The sequence below is a fragment of the Phascolarctos cinereus genome, unplaced genomic scaffold, assembly GCF_003287225.1.
Source record: "Phascolarctos cinereus isolate Bilbo 61053 unplaced genomic scaffold, phaCin_HiC Scaffold_726;HRSCAF=1367, whole genome shotgun sequence".
Classification (NCBI taxonomy): Eukaryota; Metazoa; Chordata; class Mammalia; order Diprotodontia; family Phascolarctidae; genus Phascolarctos; species Phascolarctos cinereus.
The window spans coordinates 409531181-409552039 of record NW_027556098.1 but is presented as its reverse complement, the minus strand read 5'-3'; the positions used below and the strand labels follow the sequence as shown (position 1 = coordinate 409552039).

At 53.6% G+C, this 20859-nt stretch overlaps 1 protein-coding gene across 2 annotated transcripts; it reads right to left on the bottom strand.

Moving 5' to 3' along the window:
• Window positions 1–239: 239 nt before the first annotated feature.
• On the bottom strand, window positions 240–20227 carry AXL (AXL receptor tyrosine kinase). 2 transcript variants are annotated; one of them, XM_020978422.1, is made up of 20 exons: window positions 19892–20227; window positions 17852–18065; window positions 17062–17162; window positions 16026–16196; window positions 11640–11720; window positions 11326–11441; window positions 9651–9861; window positions 9305–9444; window positions 9059–9209; window positions 8696–8722; window positions 7975–8107; window positions 7413–7507; window positions 6887–6982; window positions 6585–6662; window positions 5079–5171; window positions 4533–4654; window positions 3229–3338; window positions 2620–2779; window positions 2363–2499; window positions 240–1439 (listed from the first exon to the last, which is right to left on the bottom strand). In XM_020978422.1, exons 1-20 carry the CDS (start codon window positions 19971–19973, stop codon window positions 1094–1096), a joined length of 2664 nt encoding a protein of 887 aa, XP_020834081.1. In that variant the 5' UTR covers window positions 19974–20227; the 3' UTR covers window positions 240–1093. The 2 variants fall into 2 exon arrangements, with proteins under 2 accessions (XP_020834081.1, XP_020834082.1); XM_020978423.1 differs by lacking the exon at window positions 8696–8722.
• Window positions 20228–20859: the final 632 nt, after the last annotated feature.

Genomic DNA, 20859 nt, shown 5'->3' with positions numbered 1-20859 from the left:
TTTCTCTGCATGTCTCTGAGTGTGTCACCATCTCTCTGTATAGCTGTCAACTGTAAATTGTGTCCCATCTCTGAAAATCACTGTCTCAGTCTTTTTTTTTTTTGACATAGATGTCTTTCTGTCTTTATCCCTGGGTATGCCCCCCTTTCCCCCCACGTCTCTGTCTCTGAATGTCTCTATACCTGTGTCTCTGTGAATGCCTTTGTCTGTGTGTGTGCAGGGAAGACAAGAGGCAGGTATTGGTTGGTACAAAATGTTTATGGGGATAATCTGGGCCCTGGGGAGTGAAAGGGGAAGGAGGAGGAGGGAGAACCAATATTGTACAAAATCTCTGTATGTGGGGGAAGGGACTGGCTCAGGGGGGCAGGATGGCCTGGGGAGGGGGTCATCCCTAATGCATTGCACAGAGCTGGGGCAGCATACCCCAAGGGGGAATGGAACTGTGGGGGCCAGGGACAGAGATAGGGAGAAAGGAGGAGGTGGATGAAGATGGAGGGAAATGGGGAAAAGGGTTACATGGTTGGGGAAAGGAGGCACAGAACTGGAGGGAGAAAATAGGACAGAGATGGGTAGATGAGGGGCAGAGATGGAGAGAGGTAGGGAGAAGGGAATGGACAAAGGGAAGAGGACAAAGATGGGAGGAAATAAGGAAGAGGTGGACAGAGATGGGAAGAGGCAAGGAGGGGATCAGGGAATAGGAGGATAGAGATATAGGGCCTGGGGCAGGGAAAGGAAAAAATGTGGAGAGATGAGAAAGAAATGGGAAAAGAGAGATATGGAAGATAGGGAGAAAAGAGGGGAATGAAGACGGGGAAAGGATGGAGGCAGGGATGGGAAGAAATGGAGAAATAAATGGGTCCAAGAAATAGGGATCTGGGGGACGGGGGAGAGGAAGAAGAGGGACAGCTGGTGAGAAGGTAAGAGACAAGGGACAGAGGTGGAGTCAGGGGAGAGGCGTGGCTTCAAGGGGTCTGAAGGGCAGGAGTGGTGGGAGGGCCCAGGGGTCAGGGATGGGTGGGTGAAGCCAGGAGTAGACTCCCCGAGCTTCCCCAGTGGCAGTGCCTAGCTCAAGGTGGGATCTGAGGGGCCTCACCTAGGCCCCTTCCTCCTGGCCAGGAGGTGCAGGTGGCCCCCTGGTTGTGGGCACTGGGGCCCCAGGGGCTGTGGAGGGGCAGAGGACATATCGTCCAGCTGGGTGGACGTCGGCAGAGGTGACGCAGCTACAGTTGCAGGAGGCCTTTGGGGCTGGCAGGGGGCTAGATTGGGGGGTGCCCCCAGCAGCCCCGGCAGGTTCCCCATCCATGTTGACATAGAGGATTTCTTCGGGGTCCTGGGCCAGGGGAAGGCTCTTCAATGTCATCTCCAGCTCTTCTCGCAGTTCTGCGAAGGTCGGTCGATCCCTGGGGCTCAGGGACCAGCAGCGAGACATCAGCTCATACCTGGTGGGGAATAGTGGCTGAGGAATGGAGGGTTCAGAGGATGGGGCAAGGCAGGGAAGGGCTGAGGGTGCTCTTTGGAGCTCAGAGAGTTTTGGGGATGATTACTCAAGGGCCCTCAGCTCAAGGTTTGGGCCATCTCCAGAAATTCTGGGAGATTCAGGCTGAGTCTCAGAGGCCTGGAGAAGGTCTCAGGGGGTTTAGGGGTAATGATGGGAATCCTTAGGATGACAGGATTTAAAGCTGGAAGGAAACATGATCCAGACTCTTCATTTTACAGAGGGGGAGACTGAGGCCCAGAGAAGGGAAGGAACTTGGCCAAAGCCACATGGTAATGATCAGAGCTGGGACTCAAACCTAGGTGTTTTTCTTCTAAGTCCACTGCTCTTTGTACTGGATGTCTAGGGAGGTCCAATGGGGGATTTGGGTCTGGTGTGGAGAGGCTGAGGAGCTTTAGGCATCTGGAAGCCTTAAGGGGCCCTAGGAGTTGGGCTGTCTCCAAGGAGGCTTTCAGAGCATCTGCACTTATTTCGAACATTCTCTGGGGGGTCCAGGGAAGGTCTTGAAAGTGCATCACCAGCGTTTGGTAGGTTCTTAGGGTGTTTGTAGGGTTTTGGGGGCTTTAGAAGGCTAAATGGGGGGGTGGCTCAGGGGTCTCGGGAGGCATTCTGGTGGAGGAAGCTCCTGGTCACATTCCTGGTGCCTTGGGGATGTCTTTGGGGATGCTCAGAGCCTTGGGTCATTCAGTGCGTTAGTTTGTAGGTAGATTTTCAGGGTCTCTATGTTTGGGGAGTGGTCAGGATCTTGGGGTGCTTAGGTGCACTCGGGGGTCTCTGTCAAACATTTCAGAGTGTTGGGGGGATATTCAGGGCTCAGATGGGGGGACATGAGAAATGCTCATGGTAACAGGGTAGGGCAGGGCTTACAGTCCATCTAGACAGTCTGCTGGCTGCTTGAGACGATGGCCTTGCCGCAGGTAGTCATAGATCTCACTGTTCTCCACACCTGGGTAGGGCGTCTGGCCACGAGTTGCAATCTCCCACATGGTCACCCCAAAGGACCACTGGGGGACAAGGAAAACAGGGAAGAAGAGGATTAGTGGAGTCCCTCAGGGATCTCTTCTACTTTGGCCCACACATGAGTCACCACACCTATACACACATGGCCATACCCCTATACACACCACATCACTTTTGCTGGTGTAGACACGGTCAGCCAGGCTCTCAATGGCAATCCACTTGACTGGCATCTTGGCAATTCGGCCCTGGCGGTAATAATCCCCATTGTAGATCTTCTTAGAGAGGCCAAAGTCGGCCACGCACACGGACATGTTCTCATTCAGCCTGTGGGGACAGGGGACAGGGACCATGGTGGGCTGGGGGCATCACAGGAGCCCAGTGTTTTTAGAACCTATTTTCTGAGCCCTCAGTATTGCCCCATTAATTTTTCTAGGCTATCATTCCTCAACCCTCAGTTTCCTAGGGTAAGAAATTAAGTTCATCAGGGCCTAATTGGGGTCATTTCCTCTCCCCAGTCCTCTGTGACTGTTCCAGGACCCAAAAATGTCTCTTCTCCAGAGCTCCTCCAGCCGCCTAGGACAGGCCCCATGCTCTAGCCTGGGGTACCTTCTCTCCTTTTTTTCCCTTTTCTTTGAGGATTGCCTGGGGTGGTATAGACTCTTCCCTCCCCAGGCTACCATTTCTCAGCCCCTCCCATAGCCCTGACTTCTCCATGAGTATCTGTGCCCATCTCCCCACCCTCTTCCCACACACAAACACATGGGAGGGCTCACATGCAGTTCCGGGCAGCCAGGTCCCTGTGAATAAACCTCTTGGTGCTCAGGTAGTCCATACCGCTGGCAATGTCTGCCATGAACTTCACCAGTGTTTGAGTTGGTAGGAACTGGGCAGAGGGAGGGGTATTGGGAAGGAGGTGAGGGAGGGAGAGGCCTCTTTGACTCCGGCCACCTTCACTCCCCAAAGCCTTTCTCCTAACTTAATTTCCCCCAAGCATACATCCATCTTCTTAGTCAACCCAACACTTTCCCCAACTCCCCTAACCCTGGTTTCCCCTCTGGGCCCTGGCTTCCTCAGCTGCATAGGGAGGGAGCTGACTTGAATGATTACTGTGGCCCCTTCCAGCTCTAAGTGGCTATATGTTATGGTCCTTCCTGGCAGAGATGCAAGAAGGGATGGTGGCCCCTGGGGCCACACGTGCCCCAGCTTGAGAGTGTGAGCGTGGAATGGCCATGTGTTTGTGGTCCAGGAAGATATATACATACATACATACATATATATATATATGTGCAGAGAGAGAGAGAGAGAGAGAGAGAGAGATATGAAGACAGAGGGAGAGATGAGAGAGGGGAGAGAGATAAAGTGAGAGAAGAGAGAAAGAAAAAGAGAAGAAGAGAGGAGAGGAGGGGAGATGAGAGAGAGAGAGAGAGAGAGAGAGAGAGAAGAGAGAGAGAGAGAGAGAGAGAGAGAGAGAGAAAGAGAGAGAGGAGCTGGGAGGTTTGGGTGTTGGAAAGGAGCAATTGAGGTAGAGAGGACTGAGAGGCAGATCCTGAACTTCCAGAGAGTTCAGAGACAAGGGCCTTGGGTTCTAGTCCTGCTCAGTCACATCTTGGCTGTGTGACCCTGGCCAAGTTACTTAACCTCTCAGTGCTCTAGGCAGCTTGGGAAGACTCTAAGCTGCAGGTGGTGACCTACTTTGCTAGAGGGAATTTCTTACCAGGAACACTCTATACACTAATGAAATCCCAGGTCCATTAAGGAAAAAAAAGGAATCCTAGGTCTAATATCCATTCTAGCCATGACATTCTGCATTCTAATATTCTAGTTCTAGATTCAAAGGTTCTATGAAGTTGTATTTTAAGACCTGGTGATTTTAAGAAGCCTCAGCTGTATGGTTACCAGTGTCCCTTCTCCCTCTCCATCTCCTCTCTCCCTTCCCTCTGTGCCCCTCACCCCAGTCCCTTCCCTGGGCCCCCAGAATCCTGGGTGCAAACCCTAGCTCTGCCACTTTTTAGCTGTGTAATTTACCTCTGGTGATGGCCTGCTCCTCCCACCCCTCCCCCAACCCCAAATCCCTCACCATAGGCTGGTCCCCAAGTCGTGAATAGAGCAGGAAGCTGTGCAGGTCACCATGCTTCATGAAGGGCAGGATGACCACAGGCGAAGGAAATCCCTCACACTCAGAGCCCTGGAGGCAGACCCCTGATCCCCGCTCCCCACCAGGGAAGCCCTTTAGTCTCCCACTTTCATGGGTTACCCCCTGACGAACCCCATCCAACTTCTCCCCCTGGCCACCGTCTCTTTCTGCAGGCAGAGGGGAGGGGAGCAGAGAAGCTAACAGTTGAGGAGGCTGGTTCCCAGGGTTTGTTTCCGGAGCCCAGGGGGTTGGAGGGGAGCAGCTATTTCTGGGAGAGGTCAGGGGTTACATCGCTGCCACATTCCCAGGCTGGGGGGGAGGGGCATGCGGAGAGAGGGGCTGCGGAGGATGGGTGGGGGCTGGCCCAGCTTCCACGAAGGCTAAAGGACAGACCCAATCCTTCCCTTCCCTTCCCTCCATTCCCCCCAGATTTTGGGGTCTCCCAATTCTCCATGTACCATCCTCTCCCTTCTCCGTCCTCCAACTCACCAATGAGCCTCATAACATTGGGATGGTCAAACTCCTTCATACAGACTGCCTCACTCAGGAAGTCTTCCATCTCCGACCGGGTACAGATGGCAACTAGGGAGAGGAGGGGAACGTGCAATTACAACAATGGCTGATGTTTCTGTAGCACCTGTGACCCAGGTACAAGCAAGATGCTGCCATATAATGTGGGGACTGGCCAGTTATCCCCTGCCACACTCGTTTTAACAGAAATAGAAACTGAGACTCTGAGGGGCAGCGAGGTGGCCGTGGCCACACAGCCAGGCAGAAGCAGGGTTTGGACCTCGGTGTTCCTGACCCTGACGCCTCTCAGGCTCGTTGGGGTTTTGATTTAGAATGAACCCTAGAGGCTCCGGGGCTGGAGATGTGGAGCTGACCACAGAGCTCAACCTTGTTGCAGACAGCTCGGGGCAGTAGGAAGAGCACTAGCTTTGGAAGCAGAGGAATGGGTTCAAATCCTGCCTGGGTGACCTTGCACGAGTTACTTAAACTGCTTCAATTTTCTCATCTGTAAAAGCAAGGGATTGCGCTCGATGACGTCTGAAGTCCCCTTCTGCTCTAGAGCTCTGAGCCTGGGCAAGCCCAGCTCTTGACTAGGTCCCTCCCCTGCTTAAGAAGCTTCTGGGGCTCCCTGTTGCCTTTAGGATTCCCATATGACCTCTTGTTGGTGCCAGAATCTGGCTCCACATGTGACGTTACTTTCCCATCACCGTGCCTTTGTACAGGCAGCACCTCCCTCCACCTGTGCCTGGGGAGCTCTGCTTCTGAGAGTCCAGAGCTTCCTTCACAAGTGCCACATTTACAGGAAGCCGATGGCTCTCCCTGCTGGCAATTGCTTTGTACCTATTTTCTCTTTCTGTCCTTCTTCCTTCCTTTCTTAAAAAATTATTTATTTTTAACATGCATTAAAAATTTTTCTTGAGTTCCAAATTCTCTCCCTCCTGTCCCTCCCCCATCGACTGAGAAGGCAAGGAGTATGGCATGAAGTGCCAAACAGAATCATATACATTTTCTTCACTCAGGTTGTTTCCTCCCAATAGTATGTAAGCTCCCTGAGGTCAGAGACTGTTTAAGTTTTGCCTTTAGATCTCCAGTGGTACACTGTAGGTACTTAATAAATGCTCGTTCCCTCCCGGAACGAGCATTTATTAAGCACCTACTGTGTCAGGCACTGTATTAAGTGTTTTACAAATACCCTCACAACAGCTTGTGATAACTCTCATTATCCCCATTTTATAGTTGGGGAAATGGAGGCAGAAAGAGGTTAAGTGATTTGCCCAGGGTTACATAGCTAGTTCAAGGTCCCATTTAAATTCAGGTCCAGTGCCCAGCACTGAACCACCTAGCTGCCTCCATGAATGGAAGTATTGGGTTTGAAGCCACATGGTCTGGTTCTAGGTGCTCTGGTTCAGGGCTGGTGTGCATAGAGGAAGAAGGCAGGGGCTTGGAAGGGAAGGGAGGAGAGACGTCTCCTACGAGCAAACTCACTCTTCATAGTTTTCACAGCCACTTTGAGGATGGAGTCATCCTGGTTCAACTGCCCTTCCATGACAGAGCCAAACTCCCCTGGGGGTGGGAAAGAGAAAGAGGGAGGCAGAGACAAGAGTGAGGGAGGGGAAGGAGGTGCTGGGGGGTGGCCCCTGAGCCCGAGCAGAGAGAGAGGTGCCAGAGTGCAGCTCAGGCGCCATAGGTGACCTCCATGTTTCTTACTGAATTATGGAAAGGCATTGGACTTGGGGATGTGAAAGGAAGAAATCAGGGTGGGGTTGAGAGTGGTCTGGGAAACTCACCTTCTCCCAGGGTCTTTCCCAAGGCTACCTTATGTCGGTCCACCATCACGTCTCGGAGTTTCTCCTTCAGCTCTTCACTAATGCCCAGGCTGTTCACTGAGAGCAAAGCAAGGGCCAGGAATCAGAAATGGTCTTAGGGGCAGCAATCCACCCAAAGCCCCATGTGTGTTCCTTCTTCTCCTCCAGCCTTCTTCCCTGTTGTGTAAAGTCCCTGAGGCAGGGACCGTTTTAAAAAAGCCTTTCTCTGTATGGTTGGTGCTTAGTAAAGCGCCCAGTGAATGCGCTCTTGTTCATTGATTGCTGGTAGAAAGATATTGGACTGAGTCAGGAGATTCCTGCAAATTCCTTCCCCTCGCATATTCTAAGGTTATAGAAGGCCAAGATTCTAGGGTCCTAGGGGCAGTCCACTCTGGAATTCTAAGAATCTAAAGTTATGGAACCCTAAGATTTGAAGATTCGGAGACTATCACGGGGGGAGGTAGCGTCAGTGGAAGTGGGAGCATTCTATTGACCGCCCGTCCCTTACGGGTAGCTTCAGTAGTGCGCCGACTGTAGGACTTTCGGACCCGGTACCGGACAACAAGCTCTCCTCCACGCTCCACCGTGGGCTGAAAGACTTCCCTGGGGAGATCAGGGCAGGTGGTGAGGACAGAGCTCCTCCAGGGACATGGGAGAAGCCTGGGTCCTGTTTGGTCCTTGGGGCCTCCCCCCCAAATTCCTCTTCTATCCCTGTTATAGAAGGTCTAGATGGGAAGTCAGAGTACCTAAATTTCTTTGTTTGTTTGTTTGTTTGTTTTTTAGGCAGTTGGGGTTAAGTGACACAGCTAGTAAGTGTCAAGTGTTTGGTCTGAGGCTGGATTTGAACTCAGGTACTCCTGACTTCAGGGCCAGTACTCTATCCACTGCGCCACCAAGCTGCCCCAAGAGTACCTAAATTTCAATGCTCTTTCTGCTACTTGATCAAGTCCACTTACCCCTGGGCTGTATGGGATGGTCTCTGAGGTCCCTTCCAAAGCTAGGTCTAGGATTTGGCAGCAGTGTCCTAGGCCTGGGAAGAGGGACTTGGGTATGTGGCAGGCCTGGCTTACCCATAACGTGTCTCCTTCTTTCTCCGGTGGAAGAGGAAGAGGGCGAGGAGGAGGACACAGGCAGCAGCTGTTACAGCCCCCAGGAGCACGTACCACCAGGGCCAGGAGAAGGCAGGGGCTGGGGGGTCCTTCACTGCAGGGTGTTGGGGAGGGGTCATGGAGAAGCAAAGCCCCTTTCCTGGAGGAAGCCCTGCCCACACCACCAGGGACCCGAGGAGGTAGGGAGAGGGGAGGTACCTGGGATTGGATTGGGGGTCGGGAGGGCAAGGAATATGTAGTGAGTGTTTGAGAGGGGAGTGAAATAATGTAGGTGTGTAAAAGGCTGTGTGGTGGGAGAAGGGACGAGTGTGAGGGAAGGGTGTGCAATGAGTGATGATTGTGGTATACAGCCCAGAGTGGGAGTGCAAGGAACTGAGGTGAGGAGGGTGTGCAAGGAGCATGCAGTGGGTATGTGATGGGGCACATCAGTTTGTAAGGAATGAGCAGGGCTATGCCAGTTATGTGCGATAGGGGTGTGAAGAAGGTCCTGAGCAAGTCATGCTGGGGGCAAATAAGGGGTCGCAACGTATCAGGAGTGGTGGGTGAGGTATAGGACTGGCATTCAAGGGAGCTTCCTGAATGTGCAAAGGGGATCTGGGCACCATGCCAAGCTTTCTAGGGGGCACACTGGACAAGAGAGGGGACTTGATGATTGAGCCAGGGCCATGCAAGGGGCCCTTACCATGCTGGCGCACTGGTTGCCCATTCCCTGTGTGGAGAGAAGAGGGGAGGAAAGGAAGGGGAGCAGGCTTAGTGTGGAAAAGGGAGAGGAGTACTAAGGGTCATAACCGGGAAAGTGGTCTTAGTGGTGAACAGGGCATATGGCAGCGGGGGGAATAGGGTTCTCCTTTTGATGACGTAAATGAGGAGTCCTGGCAATGTTTTGGGGGTCTCGGGAACAAGTATGTGGTGGGAGGAAGTCAGGGTGGATCCTAGGCCACATTTGGGGTCTCTGATCTGGGTTCAGGGAAGGTCTCTGGGCCAGGCTTAGGGAGTCTCAGGCCTGGGTGTAGTGGGGTGGTCCCAGGGTTGGGTTGGCTGGTACCTGGTCTCCAGGGCTCCAGAAGCACAGGCATGCTCCAGGGCCCGTCACCGGCATTGGTGTAGGCTGCCACCCGCAGGGTTAGGTTGGGCAGCACCCCTTCCCCCCGAAGCTCCAGAGTCACTTCCCGCCTCAGCCCTGCATCCATCAGCACCTGAGTGATGGTGAGGGTAGGGAGGGGAGTGAGAGTGGAGGCTCAGCAGCCTCTCCCCATCCTGCCCCCTCCTGCCTAGCTGAGGCCATGCCCACCTCAAGCGCATCTTCTTCCCGGTATGCCAGCTTGTATCCTTGCAGCGTCCCCTGCAGCGGAGCCCGAGGTGGCTGCCAGCGCACCAGAGCCTGGCTGCCATTTCGGATGGCACTCACATTCTCTGGGGGTCCCATTGGCACTGGGCAAAGAGGGATAGAAAGGCAGGCTGAAACCCCCATTCTTTCCCATCCCATGTGAGTCAGAGTACCTCCTGGAGACACCCTATGATATGAGCACACAAGTGAGCGGGAGAAGGGAGAACTGTTTGAGCATTTCCCTAGAGTGGAAGGGGGTTGGATGGTAGGCCAGGAGATAGAAAGGGTAGGGACCCAAGCCCCAGCCTACCTCCCTCAGGCGTCTCCACCAGCACCCAGTGTGTCCAAGGGGAGGGGCCCTGGGAGCTGGCACAGGCCACACGGATGTGGTAGGCACTGTGGGGCTGCAGGTTTGTCATGTTCAGGCTGTGGGGTGGTACAGCTATTTGAAATGCCAGGGGCTCCTCTGGTGGCTCCAGGGCTCCGGGTCTAGCCCCAATCTCGTCATCTGATAGCACAGCCTAGGTTTAGAGGGAGAGAGGGAGGGAGGAGGAGGGAACAGGGCTCAGGGCCCATCTATGGACCTAAGGTTTTATGATTCTTTTGATCTAAGATTCTACATTCTATGAATCTTTTCTGTCTGTGCTCCATTATTGTATGATTCTTTTGTCCTGAGGTTCCACTGTCTAAGAATATTTTGTTCTAAGGTACCATGTTCTATTACTCCCTCTAATTCTAAAGTTCTAAATTCAATGGTTCTGAGGCTCCATATTCTGTGGTTCTAAGGTTCTGTATTTTGGGAATCTTATAGGTCTAAAGTTCTACATTCTGCAATTTCCATCTGATTCTAAGGTTCTTAATGCTATGGTTCTGAGGTTCTATATTATGTGGCTTTAAGGTTCTATGGCTTCTGGGATTCTTATGTTCTAAGGTTCCGTGTTCTGTTGTTCCTTCTAATTCTAAGGTTCTTCATGCTGTGGTTCTGAGGTTCTACATTCTAGGGCTCTAAAGTTCTGTATTCTGTGAATCTTAGGTTCTAAGTTTCCGTGTTGTGCCATTCCCTCCAATTCTAAGGTTCTTACTGCTATGGTTTTGAGGTTCTATATTCTATGGCTCCAAAGTTCTGTATTCTGTGAATCTTAGGTTCTGTTTCCATGTCCTGCCATTCCAGTTCTAAGGTTGTTAATGTTATGATTCTGAGGTTCCATATTCTATGGCTTTAAGGTTCTATGGCTTCTGGGATTCTTATGTTCTAAGGTTCTATGTTCTGCCATTCCCTCTAATTCTAAGGCTCTTAATGCTATGGTTCTGAGGCTCTATATTCTTTGATTCCGTATTTTGTGAATCTTATGTTCTAAGGTTCTATGCTCCATGCTTCCCTCTGGTTCCTAAGGTTCTAAATGTTGTGTTCTGGGATTCCATATTCTATGGTTCTATGGTTCTGTATTCCACGATTCTTTTGTTCAGTGTTTTGTGGCTTTCTCTGGTTCTCAGGCCTATGAGCCTATGGTTCCCAGATTCTGTACTCTTTGGTTCTTATATTTTAAGGTTCTCTCTTCTGTGGTTCTATAACTCTGGTTCTAAGGTTCTTTGATTTTCTGGGCCCTGAGAGGTGCAGGGAACTGTAAAGATACTGGAGAGAAGGGGATTCTTAAGAGGTCCCTCCCCCTTCCCCCTAATCATCTCCAACATACGCTGAGCAAGAAGAAAGCGGTGAATGGGTGGGAGCAGGCACCTGTCTTGCCCTCTGTCCTTCAGCCATGGAGGGGAAGGGGAAGTGGGATTTGCTGAGGACAGAGGGACAGACGGATGTCCCCAGCCTGACTCCCACTTCTCCTTTCCCTGGTAAAGTAGTGACCCCCCACCCCCACCCTTGACATTGGCCCTGGATTCAGCCCCAGTGGGAAGTGGGCCTCGGGCCTCGGAGGGAGACACTTCCTCTTTTGGGGTGGGGACAGGGAGATGCCACTAGGAGGACCTCTCACCTGCAGGGCACAGTTGGTGATGGGGTAAATACCACTGTCCCCTGGCGTCCAGACCACTTCAAGCTCCGTGGGACTGCTGGACGTGGTCCGGAGATGCTGAGGACGTTGTGGAAGCACTAGGGGGTCACAGACAAGGGATGGTGTGAAGCCTTCCCCTTTCCCTCCCCTCCAGAGCCCCCAAATCCTAGACCCCACCTTCTAGGTTACCCACAGCCCCGCCTTGCTTCCAGAGTCCTGTCCCCCCACCCCTCCTTCTCCTTCCAGCCTCAGCCCTTTCCTCCAAGGATTCAGCCCATCCTTTCCCCCAGGGTCACCTGTGACTGTGGCCGTCCGGGATGTGGTGACCCCTTTAGCATTGTGGGCCTCACAGGAGAAGGACGATGTCTTATTCAGGCCTGGGGTGGGGTAGCCATTGGTAGAGAGGGAAGTTATTAGAATGGTGGTAGCTCTGAGGTTCACAGAACTTTGAGAATTTCAATTTAAGAATGTTTCTGTAGTTCTACTCAGGGTCATCCCCGTTTCACAGGTAAAGAAACTGATCCCCAGGGACCCACAAAAAGGACCTCTTAGTAAAGTGAGTGGTCACATCTTTGGTCAAGACTAGAACCTACACAAGGAGGGATCCAGGCACAGCTTGGGGCCACAGGGATGGTGGGATGTGTGTGGGTGTGTGTGCGTGTATACATGCATGTGCACAAACCGCTGGAATCCCCTGGGGTGTGGGGGAAGTGGGGAGAGGTCGGGGAAGCAAGCACGTCTGAGGGACTGACAGACACAAAGCCCAAGAATTATAGAGATGAACAGGCATAATGAACATAACACACGCACCCTGATTAAGAGACACAGTCCCTCACACAGATGTCCACGACAACCGTCGCATGCACGGCTAGAGCAGACACCGTCACATACACACACACACACACGCATACTCCTAGTCACCCATCCAGGCCATGGCCAGAGTAGCAACCAAGGTGTGCACGTGTACACAAAGGTAGACCACCTTTTCTTTGACACATACATGGTGCAGTCACAGACACTCACATAGAATCGCAAACACATCTGTGCTCACATCAACAAAGAAAACCATGAGCACACGCGTAGCTAGAATCAGAGACAATCTCTCTCTCTCTCTCTCTCTCTCTCTCTCTCTCTCTCTCTCTCTCTCTCTCTCTCTCTTTCTCTCTCTCTCTCATACACACACACACACACACACACACACACGGAGTCCCCCACAAAATCCCAGATGCCTACATGGTGTCCTGGGTTCTTACAACTATCCAGACTCCAATGGCCACACACTCTTAGGAACTGCCCCCTCAGTACTGGAGGAGGTCCAGAGTCAGACAGTTGGGCAGTCGGACCCCTGGGGTGTGTGTATGCCTGTACCTGTGGGTCTGCCCTGCCTCCATCCCATCCCACACCACTTAGTCTTCCTCCTCCAGGTCCTCTCTGACTCCCTCGGCACAGACAAGGTTTCTCATCGTCAGCAGGAGCGAGGGGGAAGGGTTGAGGAAGAGGAGGGGGACCCATGAGGCCGGAAACATACCCTCCTCCCCTGCTCTGCCAAGGTCAGATGCCCAGGCGGCTGCCATCAGCAGGCATGGTGCCAAGTGGGGGAAAGGGGCAGTTTGTGCCTAGTGATGGCCTTTCCCAAGGGACAGAGAGGGAGAAGGGGATGCCCTGGGCCTTGATCCTGGCTGGGAGCTGGAAGGAGAGAAGAGAATGGGGGTCAGAGAGAGGACAGTGATAGAACACAGAACTATAGGGGGGACAGAAAGGAGACAGAAGAGAGGGCAGTGGGGAGAAAGAGAAAATATAGTGGAGGAAGGAAGATGGGGCATTAGGGACACAGAGAGCAGTCAGCAAGGAGACAGAACAGTGGGGGGCAGAGGACAGTGGGGGCAGGGAGATAGGAGGCAGTAAGGGGGGGAGAGAGAGGACAGTGTGGAAAGGAAAGAAAATCATGAGATCAGAGAGAAAACACTGAGGAGAGGACATTGGGAGAGTGAGATGGGATGGAAAGTGGATGAGGGAGACAGAAAGCAGACATTAGGGGGCAGAGAGGAGGCAGTAAGGGGACAATTGGAGGCACTGAAGCCTCAGAGGAGAGGCCCCATGGGGTCTCTAAAGCAGGGGGCTGGAGGCTGTTGCCCAGGCACTGACCACAACATTCCTGATCCCCCACCCCCAGCCCCGCCTGGTCCTGTGAGTCACCTCAAGGGCGGGTGAGCTGCTTCTGGCTGAGGGGTCCTGTTGGGGTGCTAGGGGATCTCAGAACCCAGGGGCCCCCTCTAGATCCTAGTCAGGTCTATGAGTTGTGGGGAGCACCCAGGCTCTTGCCCTCACTCAGAACCTTGGAAAAAGTCCCTTGGCCTATGCCTGGACTGGTGCTGGACACTGTCCAGATGTGCTTCCCAGATGCGAGCCCGGCCTTAGCTCTTGGCTAGGGCTCTCCGCCCCCAGCTTTTCCAGGGACTGGGAGGAGGAGTTGTGGAAAGAAAGTCTGGGCCCAACACTCTGGGGTACACCCTGTTAGACACACACACACACACACACACACACACACGCAAAGATAACATTCTTCGAGACATCGTCCCACATTCAGACATATAGACACAAACAGATACACAGACACGGAAATGTCTTCACACATGACACAGTCCAGTCCACAAACATTTATTAATGTTTGTCTGCTTCTGCCAGGCACTGGCCTAGTTGCTGGGGATACACAGACAAAATCATGTTTGAAAAGAAAGAGTGCTTGCCCTCAGGGGGCTTCCAGTCTTACGAGGAGGGCATCGAGGCAGCAAGCCAGCCCTGAGATCTGAGCTATGTGCCCATGAGCACGCAATAATACACGAGGGCACTTTATGGGGGCAAAGACAGCATCATTGAGGACACTGAGAAAGCGAAGACACACACACGGTGATAGACAGACACCCTGTGTCCTCTCCTTCCCAAGGTGTCCGTTTTGAGTCCTACCCCCACCCCACCAGCCTGACTCAGCCATGCTCACTGCCCCTGACTCGCCCCTGACTCATTCTGGGAGGGGAAGGGGGGCCTGCGGGAATGTGGGGAATGTAGACCCCGCCTGAATGATACCCCCACTGTCCTGGGGATATGGCATTCCCCAGCTCAGGCCCCCGTCTCCTCTCTCTGATGTGGTTACTTCATTTCCCTCCTGCACAGCCTCCCAGATGTTCCCTTTTCTGTCCCCCCCCAAGAAAAAAACACAGAACCCAACTTGTAGACTTCAAAGGGGATTGTAGCTGGGGCAGCCTCTTTTCCCAATCCCCAGAGAGTCATGAGAGGGCAGGGTTCAAGGCTGCCAGCCTCTCTCTATCTCTCAGCTGGCGAGGGGGGAAGGATCCCAGAGATCTGGACTGAGAGTGTGGAGGCCTAGGGCTCTGGCTCTTCCTGATGTCATGGATGATCTATGACAACTCTCTTCCCTTTTCTGGGCCTCGCTTTCCCCCTATGTACAATAAAGGCGTTCAGCGCTATCGCCCTCAAGGTCAGTCTTTCTCTCCCTTTGACTTTGTCTCCCTCTGCTTTTCTCCTCATGTTTCTGTCAGTTTTCTCTTCACGGTTCTTCATCAGTCTCTGTCTCCCAGCTTCTCAATCTGTGTTTTTCTGTATACTATCTGTCTCTCTCTCTCTCTCTCTCTCTCTCTCTCTTTCTCTGTCTCTTTCTCTTCCCTTCCCTCCTTCTTGCTCTTCTGCTTTCTTCCCCTCTCTTTCTCCCCCTCTGTCTCTCTCTTTCCCCCACCTCTGTCTCTCTGTCTTTGTCATCTCTCTCTCTCCCTTTCTCTCCCCCCTCTCTCTCTCTCTCCCCCACTTTTCTCTCCTTTCCTCCCTCTTCCTCCTGTCTCTTCTCCCTCTTCCTTTCTCTTTCTTCCTCGTCTCTTCCACCTCTATTTCTCTCTCCCTCCACTTCTGTCTCTCTGTCTTTGTCATCTCTCTCTCTCCCTCCCCCTTCTCTCCATGTCTCTTCCTGTCTGTTGGCTTTCTTATTTGGGAAAGAAAATGGGAGAGCTTCTGCTAACCTAAGGTGGCAGAGTCCAGCCCATGACATGGAGTGGGGAGAGGGGCACCAAAGTTTCTAGTAGCCAAGGTCAAGGGCAGGAGATGAGGCATTTGGGACTGTGCTTCCCCTCCTTCTCTCCTCCCCTCCATGCCCACAGCTTTCCCCTCAGGGTCCAAGACCACGAACTTGGACCACATACAGCCTTCAGATATGAACCCCAAACAAAGGAGGCCATTGAGAGTGGGCTGGGTGGAGGGTAGGGGAGAGACAAAGACATAGAGATTGAGAGAGAGAGAGAGAGAGAGAGAGAGAGAGAGAGAGAGAGAGAGAGAGAGAGAGAGAGAGAGAGAGAGAGAGAGAGAGCGCACTAGGTATTAGACAAAAGTTTCAAAAGAAAGAGATAAAAAGTAGGAAATGGAGACAGAGGTACAGAGAGAAAGCCAGAAAGATACACAAGAGACAGAAGTAGAAAGGGGAAGATACAAGAGACAGAGAGGCAGAAAGGAAGGATAGAGACAAAAGGGCTGAGACTTTGACAGAGACAGATTTAGGACAGAAAGAAACATACAGGAGACAGAAACAAGCAGAGGGAGACAGGGATGTGAGGATGGCCATAGCTGGAGGGGATTCCAGCCCCCCCCCCCCCAGCATCCCAGGTCCTGGAGAGACTCACCTGGCAGGTGGAGTAGGCCCTGGGTAGGACTGTGTGGGGCCAGGGGGGCACCATCATGGAGCCAGAGCAGATTAACAGGTTCAGGAGGCCCCTGGGCTTGACAGCTGAGGTTGAATGGGGTGTCAGCAGCCACAGTCATATCTTCTGGTTCCTCCAGGAAATAGGGGAGGCCTAGATGGTGGAGGTGGGGGTGCCTAGATCAAGGAACCTATAGGGTCATAGCTTCTTTTCCATCCTGCTGCCCCACCATATTCCTCCAGACCTTTATTGCAGACTGTCTGACCTCCCCCACACTAGACCTTCTAATACCCCTGCAGAATCTTCATCCCAGACCACCTGCTCTCCTACAACCTGGTATTTTTTTCCATCCAGACCCCCTGACCTCCCTAGATCTATAGTTTCCTCCATGTAGGACTCCTGATGAATGCCCCCCCCCATCCAGGGTCCCCTAACCCTTCACGGTCCCTGACTCATACCTTAGATTACCTGGAATCCCACATTTCTGTCCTAGACCTTCCACCCAGAACCCTCTGCACTCAGAGATCTTTAGACCCTCCCCCCATCTCAGTTTCTCTGATCCCACAGTCCTAGAGATTCCTCACCTCAGAACTTTGGACCCCATATAACCCCTAAATTCCCTATCCTGGGCTCTATAACCCTCCATAACCACCAGTATCATCCATCTCACATATTCTAACCTACAATTCCTTATCTCTCTATCCCAGGCTCTCTAACCCCCTCTCCATTGGAAGGGTCCCTCCAGACCTCTATCCTAGACCATTTGAACATCCCTGAAAACCCATTCTTCTATTCTAGATCTTCTCAAACCATCCACAAACTCCCTGGACTCCCTGATCCCCTATCAACCTTCCCACGTCTCCAAAATCCTCTAGCCCCAATCCCTCAGAGGGACCATCTGCCCACTATAATCCCAGACCCCACATCCAGGACCCCCACAACTTTCCTAGACTCCCCATGCCAGGCTCTCTGACTCCTCACTCACATCCCACCCTCAGAACCCTGCACTGAGGTTTACCTTCTAGACCTACGTAGGCTGGTAGGGACAGGAACGTCTCCCCCTCTACAGCCACAGAGCACTGGTACTTCCCGGCATCTGAGAGCTGCAGGGCTGAAATCCTGGGGAGACAGTGCAGGTGCCCAGACAGGGGAAGGGGTACAGGAGGTAGGTCAAGGGGCTAGGGATGAGAGCTGCGTCATAGGGTCAAGGTGAGGGGACAGGACAGGGTGCAGAAGGGAGGCAGGAGCCAGAGTCAGGCTTGGACAGGGGCCCTGGGCAAGGAAACCCCTTAAACCCTTCACAGAGCTGGGATGTAGGTGCTAGACCCAAGTGAACCAGGGGCTAAGGGTAGGAAGGCTGGGGCTAAGCTTTTGTTCAGTCGTGTCTGACTCTTCATGACCCCATTTGGGGTTTTCTTGGCAAAGACACTGGAGCAGTTTGCCATTTCCTTCTCCAGCTCATTTTACAGATGAGGAAACTGAGGCAAATAGAGTAAAGTGACTTGCCCAGGGTCACACAGCCAGTAAGTGTCTGAGGATGGATTTGAACTCAGGAAGATCTAGGGACTGTTAGCAAAGTAGAAACTAAATCAGGGCAGAAAGTCCAGGGCATTCTAATTCCTTAAACGTTTCATTAAACACCCCCTATGTGCCAGGCACGAAGTAAAAAAAAGACAGTTCCTGAACTCAAGGAGCTTCCATTCTCCTTCAGGTGGTGGGGGGAAGGGTCAGGGTTAAAGGCAGGGTAGAGGTCAGGATTTGAGGAGAGGGCCAGGGTCTGTGCTGGAGGGCAGGATTCCCAGCTGTACCTGAGCTGACTGACCACCTTCCAGTCATCTTGGTCCTCCTCCCCCAGGGGCACCTGGGTCTGGGTGCTGTCAGCAAGTTCTAAGACCTGCCCATCCCGAAGCCAGCTGACCTCTGGAGCCTCCCCGGCCACTCGGACCTCACAACGAAGCACGGCCACTCGCCCCCGTGCCCCTGTCACATTCCCAGGTCCAGTCACAAATGGGTCCCACACACCTGGACAGGGACACACCAGAAGAGATCCACGTGGTGTGCACCAGGGGAGGCAGAGAGAGGGAGACACAATGGGAGAAGCTGGGGGTGGGGAGAGATGAGGGAGAAGAGAGAGAAGCAGCGGGAGGCAAGAGAGAAACAGGGGGAGATGGAGGGAGGAACCCCCGGGGGCAGTGTGGGGAGACAAGAGGAGGGAAGACAGCTGGAGAAGACGGGGGTGGACAGAGGGGAGGCAAGGATCAGCAGAGAAGGACATGGGAACGGGGCAGGGGAATGGGAGTTGACAGATGTCAGGGCTAGGTAGCTGACCCTGAACCCTGCCCGGGAGCCTCATCAGTGCCCTCCCTTCCTAGGGATGCCCTTCTGGGCAGAGGTCCCCACAGCCTAAGGTGAGGATGGAGGGGAAGGGATGGGCAGCACCCTTCAGGCAGCCCTAGTAGTGAGGGGCCCATGGGCCTACCAGCAGCTTGAGCTCAGCAGTCAGGGGAGGGTGGCAAAGGGGGAGGAAGAAGAGACCTTTATGGGAGAATAGGCAGTCCCAGGGGGCCCCAGAGTCCAGAAAACCAATGGGAACAAGTCCCAGGCCCTCGGGTAGCCTCCCACACCCTGGACCAGGCCATTCTACCATCATGAGGGCCCAAGTATGGATCAACATACCCAGAGTTAGGCTGGAGGATGAAAGCCAGGGAGAGACCCCTAGAGACAGACAGGGACAGGGATGGAGAAACAGGAGGAGTAAAGAGAGAGGGAAAGAACAGAGCAAGACAGAGAGATACACACAGGGATGGGGAGAGAAAGAGAGGGAGAGGAAAACGGAGGTGGAGACAAGGATTCGGAGATAGAGGCAAAAATGGAGAGACACGGAGAGAAGAGAGGGGGAAAGGGATGGGGAGGACAGTGATGGAATCGGAGAGATGCAACAGGTTCCCCCCTCCCCAAGTTCACCTTCCCAGAACCCTTTGCCCCCTGCCCACCCCCCTGTTATTTCCTAAGGGGGAATCCCCTTGGTATAGCTCCTTCTTCCTCCTGGACTGGATCCAGAGCAGACAGGGATCAGAAGAGGGGGGAGTGTTGATCCCTGCCTGATGCCAACTGAGTCACAGGCCCTAACGGTAAACGGAAACCAGCATCTTCGTAAGCACAGAAAATTCCCCCCTTCGTGTCCAACACTCATGGCCCAAGACTACCAGCCTCCCCCTCCCCGCCAAAGCCCCTCCCTGTCCCTGCTCCTAATTTCTCCCTAACTTGTCTCCAGCTATCTCTTACCCGCTGGTTTCCTCCCTTGCCCCCTCCCCTCTCCTCTTCCATCTCTGGCTCTCCCCATCTCTGTCTCCCCCTCTGCCCTTCCTGCCCTTCTCAGTCTCCCTCAGTATTCCTAGGCTCTTGTCTCTAGTCTCTCTCCATCTCTTGATCACGCCAGCCAGTGTCTGTTTCTTATTTTTGTGTCTTCTATCTCCTCCCTCTGTTTCTCATCCCAGTCTCTGTCTCCTGTACCTTTTCCTCTTTCCGCATCTCTCTCTGGTACTAGTCTTCCCTATTTCTTCCCCCCTATGCCCCTTCCCCTATTTCTGGATCCCAGGCCTTTTCCAGGTGCGTGGTACTGCCCCCAGGAGCCCAGCTCCCAACTTTTACAACACTAACTTTCCCTCTGTGGGTGGTCTGAGTCACAGACCCCAGGGTAGGCACAGAGTGGCATGGGGGAGGTAGGGAAGCCCAGCACCCACATCCGGGGTCTGGGCACCTGTGCCAGCCCAGCTAGGGGCACACCTCTAGGCCTCAGACCCAGGGATATAGTATCCATCCTCCCCTCATGCCCTGGACCCACTCACCTTCCTGGGCCCAACTTCCCCAGCACCAGAGTGCCAGGCACCATGCCAGCCCCGATCTGCCCATCCTGGTGGACCCAGGCATCCAGGCCAAAACTTTCCCTTGGCTCCGGCCTCAGTCTGGCCGGGGAAGGGGGAAGGGGGGCAGGGCCTGGGTTCTCCCCCTCCCCCCGGCTATGGCCTGGTCTCGATGTCTCGGCCCTACAGACGTGCCCACCACTCGCTGCCCACCACCCACTCGCTGCCGCCTGCCTTCTGTCTCTGGCTCTCAGCCCTCAACTGGACTGGCCAGCCCAAAACTCCTCCCGGACAAACTTTCTCTCCTCCCTCTCCCTCACTCTCAGCACCCCGGCTGTCTCCGCCCCTGGGCCCCCTCCGCCTGCCTGGGCCTCCTCCTCCTTCCCCCCTTTCCGCCTCCTACCCCGCCCTCCTCCCTCTCCTTGGAGAGGGGGAAGAGCCCTGGACCCCAAAGGGTTAAGGAGAGGGGAGGGGGCTGCCTGGCCCCCTTCTTAAAGGAACAGGAACATTCACAGCTACAGCACCATAGAATATCAAAGCAACATACTAACTATATAAATCCTCAAGTTCTTCTGTGTCCTACAGAAGAAGAAACTGAGCCCTAGGCAGGGACAGGAGCTGGCCCAAGGTCACATGGCTAGTAAGAGATAGGGAAGCTTCAGGGAGGGGAGAGAGGAAAGATGAGGTGGGGTCTCCCACTTCTGTTGCTTCTGGGTGGGGAGGGGCTTCAGGGGGGAGGGAGGGATGTTGGACCTCTCCCCGTCCTTCACTCTGTCTCTGTCCTTCTCTGTCTCCAAGCCTGCCTGGGGAGGTATCTGGAGATCTGCAGCCTGGTAACTTGGGAAGGATGTGGTGCTGTTCACTGGGAAGAGCCATCCCCGGAATTAGGGGGCCCCAAGTTCAATCCTAGCTGGGTATGGCCTTGAGCAAGTCACTTGACCTCTGGGCGTAGA